At 38.5% G+C, this 9,682-nt stretch overlaps 1 protein-coding gene across 1 annotated transcript in view; it reads right to left on the minus strand.

The window, feature by feature from the left end:
- The window catches only part of LOC120771243 (maternal protein pumilio), a 436,886-nt gene extending 427,412 nt beyond the window's left edge, over nucleotides 1-9,474 (minus strand). Inside the window, exons 1-3 of the mRNA XM_040099163.1 lie at nucleotides 9,245-9,474; nucleotides 8,987-9,122; nucleotides 8,736-8,854 (exon numbers count right to left, since the gene is read on the minus strand). Of these exons, the coding sequence (XP_039955097.1) occupies nucleotides 8,736-8,854; nucleotides 8,987-9,088 (221 nt within the window). The 5' untranslated portion in view covers nucleotides 9,089-9,122; nucleotides 9,245-9,474. The remainder of the gene's footprint in view (nucleotides 1-8,735; nucleotides 8,855-8,986; nucleotides 9,123-9,244) is intronic.
- Nucleotides 9,475-9,682: the final 208 nt, after the last annotated feature.

Raw genomic sequence — 9,682 nt, forward strand, 5'->3', positions numbered from 1 at the left:
GCTCACAAAGGAAGTCGTGAAAAGCGGCGCGATTCTCATACAAATTTTGGGTAGTCGAAAAAGTCGTTTCGTATTTTGTCAATAGTTGTCGTTGCAGTCGTAATATTTTAAGGTATAACTTGCTCTTCTCGCCCTTTACTCAAACATTTCATGAGCTGACATTTCAGACTCGCTTTTCACTTGAGCTTCTAAACGATATTAGTGCAACGCCTATAAATTTGAGTGTCTAATCATTATAATTATAACCACAGCGAGCCAAGTAACTCATCAGGCATAGTCTTCGCATTTCATTAGCAAATTTATGCTCCCATACCGCGAATATAAGAACGCACCCTCGTAAAGCAACTAATAACTTAAAAGTAAAGCGTTAATGGAATGCAAAAACACTGAATATTTTATGAGAATTTATAATTTAAAAGTTATTCACCTAAAATGCTGCCAGAAGGCAATTGCTTCCTCACATTCCTCTTTGTTCACTCATTTTTTGCAAACCAGAAGAACCAACAAATTTAAATTGCTACGCATAGCCATTAAGAGTTTCGTATTAGTGTGTAAACGCTGAACTAAAATCAAGGCTTTGCGAAGTTAGACGAACCATGAAAAAAAACGCTAATAGCAACAGCAACAAGCAATCAAGTAATCAAAAGTGGGCAAGTAAACCGAACATTAACCTTCAAAATTTTCAGCGTAGTCCAAAGATATAAATACATACATACATACATTATACAACTAAAACAAGTTGCTTGGAAACTGCAACGCCTTGGATACTCTGAGGTAGAATACGCAAAACATTATTAGCGGTGTGGTAATGTTGTAGTGATAAAGCGCTGGTGCCTACCCAGAAATTTGGGAGGAGAGCAAATGCGCTAATGCAAGAAAATAAAAGTTTCAAAATACACTTATGGGGAAAAAATTTATAACAAAGGAGTGGTTTCACTTTTTCGTAAAACATTACCAACGCGAGAGACCCGCAGCGAGTAAGTCGAGACAAATTTAGTGAAAAAGATAAACTACGGTGACTTACTTTCGATGCACAGCAGCCACTGAGCCACCAAATGACGCACATATACAAACATACGCCGCAGTGGGCACAAACAGCAAAGCCAGAAGCCAGCAAGCACCAAGCGTACTTGGAAAGGCGCAAAGAAATACGGATAAGCCTTCTTTATGAACAAAGTGACAAGGAAGATAAAAAAATTCAAGCAAAATTGATTTCGAAATTCAAAAGGAGGGCAAATGAGTGATTTAACAAGAAATGGTGTTAACTACGGCTGCAACGCAGCTATAATACCCTGCACAGGAGTGTTTTTTTGGCATAAAAAGGTACAGAACATGAACTTGAGTGTCAGTCATCAGCCAATTTGTATGACAGCTGTATGATATAGTGGTCCGATATGAACAACTTGTTAAGATATGGCAGCGCTGGCTTGAGCAATAATCAATGTCAAATTTCGTGACGATATTTTGACAAATAAAAAAGTTTTCCATACAAGGACTTGAATGTGATCGGTCAATTTGTATGACAGCTATATGATATAGTGGTCCGATATGAACAATTTGTTAGGATATGGCAGCGCTGGCTTGAGCAATAATCAATGTCAAATTTCGTGACGATATTTTGACAAATAAAAAAGTTTTCCATACAAGGACTTGAATGGGATCGATCATTTTATATGACAGCTATATGATATAGTGGTCCGATATGAACAATTTGTTCGGATATGACAGCGCTGGCTTTAGCAATAATCAATGTCAAATTTCGTGACGATATTTTGACAAATAAAAAAGTTTTCCATACAAGGATTTGAATTTAATCAGCCAGTTTGTATGGCAGCTATATGCTATAGTAGTCTGATATCGACCTTTCCGCCAAATAAGCAGCTACTTGGGAAAAAAAAACGTGTGCAAAATTTCAAATTGATATCTCAAAAATTGAGGGACTAGTTGCGAAATTTGCTGCTGTGCGTCATAAACTTCGTGGCAAACTTAATATAACCTGTTGAGGGTATACAAATTGGCACTCAATTTTTTTTTTTTAATTTATTTATATAGCAATTAAATAAGTATGTAAGCAATTAAATAATGCAATGTCATTAATATGTATATACATATATGTATTTGTGCGGAACTCAAGTGCAAGTGGAGCATGGCCGAGTTATTATTTGAGTTGGGCAGCGAGCAACCGGCTCCGAAATTACATTTTTGGCATTGAATTATGCAGACAACAATGTTGTGGCATGGTTGCTAACTGAGTGGGTATACGCAGCCCGGCTGACACTTGGCAGCATAAAGCGTGTGACAATTAGTACGGCGGCTGCTCTGTTAAACTAGTTTGATGGCGCAAACCAAATGTAAGTATATAGTATTATGGCATAAATATACATACATATATACATATGTACATATATTTACTCAGAGTGTATATAATGCGAAGAATTGCGCATATAAATAAAGTAAATGAAGTTATATACATATGTATATAATCTCACTTATTATTTAGATGCGCTGTGAGGTGTTAATATATTTTGCTAAGCCAGCGTGTTGCATGCAATGAGAAATTCTTTAGGAAAGGAGCGGAGTATGCATGCAGCAGACTTCGCCAGCGCTTCACAGCGAGTCACTATAGTCACTTCAAATAACTGCCAAGCCAAATGACGCTACTGTGGCGTAAACAACTGGCGAACGCAGCGCACATATTATGCAACAACGCATACATAAGTATATGTATGTATATGGAGCCACTTTTTGCGCATTTTACGTTTCTCTATAACTGAATTTACTTCGTGTAGCTTTGCTGCAGCGCTTAGTCTTCTATGCACTTGTAGAATGTCTATTGTTGCAGTATGCATAGGAACAGGTTGTAACTGACAGCTAAAACCTTTGTACATAAGTATGTATATGTGTAAGTGCGTTGAATTTGTTGCAATTGAAAAGAGGAAACCCATAAACAGAAAATGACTTTTCGTTGCTGTGATGTTCTAGCTGGTTTACGTAACCTGGACCGAACAGAATTTCTAACCGACCAATACATGCCACCACGCGAGTATTCTACATTACAATTTAGAGAATGTTTTATGCCACTGACTATTAGAAACACCCTTAAGTACGAAGCTGAAATCTGAAATCAAATCCATACTTCGTTGGTGCTCGGAATGTCTTCCAAGCCCATGGTTGCAGCCATTAAAGTAGCAGTAGATCTTCTGCTCCGGAGTGCAGCCTCCTTTAGAAAAGTGACCATCCATACAGTTAGCAGAGCGGCAATATTAGCCTTGCACTCATTTACAGTGCATTCCGGGTTGGTCGAGGGTCGGTAGATCACGCTTTAACTGGGAGACAAGTCACAATAAAAGAGGGTGGAAGGCGCTGAAGCACACGATCCACTAGAGGAACTTCAAACATAGACACGAAGGAACAAAAATTGCTAATTTAGTAGGGCTCTAGATATCAGCCGATGCTTCAACTGGGTTCCAAACCGCAAGGACTTGCCAGGAAATCAAATAGCAAATAGGAAATACGCAAGTTGTTGAAAACGATACAAAACAAAATTTCCGAATGGGTTGACAGACGTACCACAGTGAGATGGAATGCCTTAGGTGTAAGCCGGATCGCCAAGATCATGTGCAAGGCATCGGAAAGAAAACACGCAAACTTTCTACACACAACGTCTTGAAAGTCGTCGCAGTAGAGTTGTTGGCCTAGTCACAGGTCACAACTTACTGGCAGCGAGCCGATTGGGCATTAGTAACAAGCTAAACAGGAGACAGACGCTAGAACACCTTGTTGTTGTAGCGGCATAATTCTGCCGAGTTGACGGTCCTTGATCGGAAAAAAATCCAGGTCCGTTCCGGTAACGTAGACCCGACTGTCCTGGGAAACGGCTGGCTGGAAGACCTCACCTCCGGCATTACAAAGGACATATAGCTCTATGTATGGCTTGACAACGTGCCAGTATAACCTAACCTAATCGGATATACTTTCGTAAGGTCACCTGGAGATCGGCTACGGGAGCAAGGGAACTCAAAATGTTGCTCTCTAGCAAGTGAGCGTTAAGCGGTTATAACTGAATTAATACCCAAATATTTGTGCAATTTTCTTTTAGATGATTCTATATGTATATATTTTACGTTATGACTAGCGAGTTATGAGCTGGTTTCTGCCGCCGCATGTCAGACCGGGATCACTCATGTTTGTTGTACGCATAATTACTTGCATTTTTATGCACATAAAAAGCCATGGCAATGAGAAAATAACTAATTAAATTAATATGTATAGCATTGCAGCAACAAGTTATGGGGTTCACGTTGAACAACGGCTGGAAAAATAATGTGAGGTGGTACAACAACAAAAACAAATATGCACAAACCAGCAAAAAATGGTAAGAAACAATGATGGCAGTCATACGCAACAAACCGGCGACCGCTGCTCTGTTCAGTTTCTAGCCGCACTTAGGCTAGCACTTGCAACGTTGCTAAAATATGTACTTTGCGCGCGTTACCTCATTGCTGCTGCCGCACCATTAACAGTGGCTAAATGTGGATTATGGCTGCTGGGAGCTGGAGCAGCTGGTAAAACTGGTTCGTTGCACGAGTGCTTGCCTGACTACAGCGCGATGACTGACTAGGCGGTTGTTGATGGTTATGCATGCGTTGGGTTGTTGAGTGCCGCAACAACAGCAACACAGACGGTCGTCTGCTTTGACTCAGCAAACGCTAGGCGGAGACGTGTCTGCAGTACTTTGAAGTTGTTGCACAAAATGTGGTGCGCTCTAGCTGTCTGGTGGCGTGAGGCAGTGCCAAGAACCTTGAAGAAACCAGTTGGCAGTTCTAATGTCAATGCCATTGCTAGCCGCAGCGAGCGGTGTTCCGGTCGACCGAGCAGCAGCCTGGCAATGTGCAAATGCACTGGAGTAGGCACAGGCAGCACAAGCTACAAAAAAAAAAAAAAAACCGCCGATTTGCAGACTACGCTGCAGCTGCCAACACTGCAAAAGAGCGTTTACAAAGAAACCAACAACAAAAACAACAACAACAACAACTAACTGTACTATACACCATAATGTAAACAATGACGGTAGGCAGAAGAAGAAAATCTGGCCGAGGCAATCGCATTGTCTTGCGGTTTGTCACGGCGATAGTGAGGCTGACAGACAGCAGATTGATTGTCGGTTGCGCAGAAGCAACTGCAGCAAAACTCAGTTGATGTAATTCTTCTACAAACATATATATTTTATGCTGTTGATATATTTTAAAGTTCCGTTGCTTTTAGAAATTATTTCCTATGATAAATTAGTTAGTTAGTTTCCTCGATTACTTTTATTAAGTCTAATACCATGTTCAGACCGAAAATTTAAAAGATTAGATTACGTTTAAGCATTTCATAACCCAACAGTGTTCTCACTGCCGTTAGAAAGATCAAAAAACAGCTGTTATTGTCATTCAAGAATTCACATCGCTTAATATTTATCAAAAGGAAAGATTGTCATATAGTATTTTCATATAAAAGCCGTCTTTTTTTTAATATTTTCCATATAATAGAAATAAAGATGCATTTTTTCATTTGTTAAGTCGATTTTCAGGTGAAATTATATTCATTGCTTTAAAAAAAATGTGTTTGTTCACATTTTTCCCCCTTTGTAGTTTCTAAATCAGCTCTGTTAATGTAACAGATTTCCAGTGCTGATGTAAGTAGATTGCGCAAAATCAGAGTCGCACAGAGAGATTTAGCGTGGATCAGTCTGAAATCATTTCAATGAAGTGATTTGGAACTGTAATTTTATATGGCGAAATCTTGATAAATTTTTTAAGATTAGTGGGATAATCCATTCAACAGCCGAAATCGTGTGATTAAGTGTCGGTCTGAACATGGTATAAGGCAACAAAAACTTATACATACATATGTAAAGCAGCATTCATCCTCAATTCGCCATACTATTTTTTTTTTTAATTCAACCTTATGTAATTTTAATGCAATTAAGTAATATAATAAATACATAAGTAACGAAGTTCGTATTGCATTGCTTCCTGACACCCTGAATTTACCACACGTGCATGCGAAACCGCAGAAACAAACAAAGCTAACCGCAAATAATACTATTTATTGCTACTTTGTTGTCTGATTGTCTGAGGAAGAAAATGTGAGCTGCTAAAGCCTTGGGAACTTTGATCTTGAAATTGAAATTGAGTATTGAAAAATTGGAAAATATTATTGTTACAAAACACCCTTGAGGTAACTAAACAAAAAAAAAACAAGGAAAATGTTAACTTCGAATGCTACTATAAAATACTATTCCCAGATATACATTATATTCGGAGATTGTAGTGTAATCTGCGATGAATTTCGTGAAGATATCTCGTCAAGTAAAAAAGTTTTTCATATAAAGAATTGAGCTTGATCGATCAGACCGTATGGTAGCTACATATATGCTATAGTGGTGCGATCTGAAAGATTCGTTGGGAGATTGTAGCATTAGCTTGAAGAATAATTCATGCCTAATTTTGTTCAGATATCTTGTCAAATAAAAAAGTTTTTCATATAAAGACTTGAGCTTGATCGATCAGATTGTATGGTAGCTATATGCTATAGTGGTGCGATCTGAAAGATTTGTTGGGAGATTGTAGCATTGGCTTGAAGAATAATTCATGCCTAATTTTGCCCAGATATCTTATCAAGTGAAAAAATTTTTCATATAAAGACTTGAGCTTGATCGATCAGGTTGTATGGTAGCTATATGCTATAGTGGTCCGATCTGAAAGATTTGTTGGGAGATTGTAGCATTAGCTTGAAGAATAATTCATGTCTAATTTTGTTCAGATATCTTGTCAAGTAAAAAAGTTTTTCATATAAAGACTTGAGCTTGATCGATCAGATTGTATGGTAGCTATATGCTATAGTGGTGCGATCTGAAAGATTCGTTGGGAGATTGTAGCATTGGCTTGAAGAATAATTCATGCCTAATTTTGCCCAGATATATTGTCAAGTAAAAAAGTTTTTCATATAAAGACTTGAGCTTGATCGATCAGACTGTATGGTAGCTATATGCTATAGTGGTCCGACCAAAGAGATTTCTTCAGATATTGTAACGTTGTTTTCGACAATAACATATGCCAAATTTAGTGAAGATATCTCGTCGACTAAAAAGGTTGCCCATAGATATCTGGAAAACTGATTGGTATCCGACGTATCCTGCGGTCTATTCCGAACTTCAAGGCCAACCCTTTTCAAAGTTTAAAAACAAATTATATATGTATGTATTCTTATTATGAGGTTGGCTCTTTTCGGCTTTTCTAACGGGTTTTTCAATAGGGACGGTACAAAAGTAGACCGATAGGGACAGCAAACGACGCCATATTTTTTCTCGCTCTTTTGACATTTCTCTTCAGTAAGGTTTGCCATTTCACCATGGCAAGATATACGATCCAATAACGAATCGAAACTTTAACTTTAACGAACTTTAAGAGCGCTACGCCCAATTTATGGCCGTCATAATCGTCCTGTCAGTTCAACAATTGAGCGTCTAGTGGAAAAATCTGAATCCACAGGCACAGTACAAAATGTTCCCGTGCTGGTGAGACAAAGAAGTGCCCGTAGTGTCGAGAATATTGCTGCCGCATCAGTTGAGGAAGACAAAATCAGTCTCTCACACGTCTTTCTCAGGATTTGAGCATCTCTGTCACGTCGTTGTGGCGAATTTTACGAAAGGATCTCGGTCTACATCTTTACTAGATCAAATTGACGCAAGAACTGAACCCGCTTGACCACCAGAATCGTCGTATGCTCGTGAATCGGTCGGAGCAACAACTTGAAACTGATCCGGATTTTGATCGAAAAACCATCTTCAGCGATGAGGCTCATTCCTGGCTGAATGGCTTCGTCAATAAGCAAAATATGTGTTATTGCTCCGGCAGCAATTCACACGTACTCCATGAGTCACCATTGCATACCGAAATAATTACGGTTTGGTGAGGTTTTACAAGCCGGCGGCGTCGTTGGGCCGTACTTCTTCCGTTTTGATCAAGACCGGCACGTCACTGTGAATGGGAATCGCTACCGCTCAATGATAACCGCATATTTTTGGCCCGAATTGAATGATATGGACTTGGACAATATGTGGTTTCAAAAGGACGGCGCCACAAGTCACACAGCAAAAGTCACAATCGATTTATTGAAGACCAAGTTTGGTGAACGTGTTATCTCACGAAATGGCCCAGTCACCTGAGCGACTCGGTCGTGCGATTTGACGCCGTTAGACTAATTCCTGTGGGGCTACGTCAAGTCTATGGTCTATGCCAACAAGCCAGTGACGATTAATAAACTTCGTACGAATATCAAACGTGAAATAACAGCAGTATCGGCCGATTTATGCTTGAAACCCGTAGAAAATTGGGTTTAACTGGACTTTTGCAAGCGAGCCCCTGGCCATGCATTTATTTTGCCGTATCGAATGTATTTTGACAGGAGTAAAGAATTTGTTTGATATCACAAACCGTTTTTATTTTATTTAGAAAAAACTTTTGTAGCGCTCTTATTGAAAAACCCGTTATAACTGAGCTATATTCACTTAGGCACATGACCGTCTGAATATTCGTATTTTTTTTTAGTTTTATATGATAATCCTTACTATTTATATAATTTTTGGCGAAAATTAGAAATTATCTCTTAATATTAAAAAGTATTATATAATATAACATTATAAGAATAAGCAGAAAATATTCATATGTATATTTCGCAGTACTCACTTAAATCCTTTGTCATCATCGATGCCATTGGCTACGCCATTAGTATTTGTTACTTGGTCGTCTTTCTTTAGGCCGTTTGTGTCAAACGGAGAATTGGCCTTCTCTTTGTCATCGTGAGGCTAAAGATAAGATACAAAAAAGTGTTTGAAGCATAGACTTAAACGAAAGACATTATTTGGTGGTGTGGCAAATTTTGCTTCTTAACTTAAAATTTCATTTATTTATTTTATTTATTTAGTATAAAAACTTACCTTATCATTATCATCGAATTTCAGACTACGCAAACGGGGCTCAAGGCTGGATAGTGGACTCTCCTTATTAGTCGGTGAACCGCCCAACACATATTCAACCATTTTAACACCCAAACCACTTGTGGCGTCACGTGGGCTGCAAAAGTTAGGTTTAATAAATGTTTTTAATGTTTTTTTTGTGTTGTTTTTTTTTTATGTCAAAGTAAGACAGCAAGATAAGAGTTGATAGTTTATGCGTTAAATTTTTATTTCACTCACCTTAGAATACCGGCATTGGTGCTCGCATTCGTTTCCGGTGCTTGTGGGAAGGTGCGTGGCCGTGGTGGTGCCAAAATATTTTCGCCTTGTGTAGACCATGTGGAATCTTTCCAAACTGGATGATCGCCAACGCCGGGGATGTGTAGTGGATTTAATGGACCACCAGTAACGCCACCTGAAGTGGTACCTTTGCCATCGGATTTCTCCCATAGCTTTTTGGCAGTGGATGTGGTGATCTGCAATTAAAAACACAAATTTATAATAATTAATATAATTTTTTTTTGGAAACTTAGGAATGGAATAAAACGAAAAATATTAAGCTGTAGATAATCAATAAAAATCCTAACCTAAAAGTGGGCACTTAAGAAATATAAGTAGATATAATTTTCCGATTCCTTTGGAATAATAAGAAGTTGGAAGAAATATTTAATTTTTCAT

Source organism: Bactrocera tryoni, chromosome 1 (assembly GCF_016617805.1).
Source record: "Bactrocera tryoni isolate S06 chromosome 1, CSIRO_BtryS06_freeze2, whole genome shotgun sequence".
In the NCBI taxonomy this organism is placed as follows: domain Eukaryota; kingdom Metazoa; phylum Arthropoda; class Insecta; order Diptera; family Tephritidae; genus Bactrocera; species Bactrocera tryoni.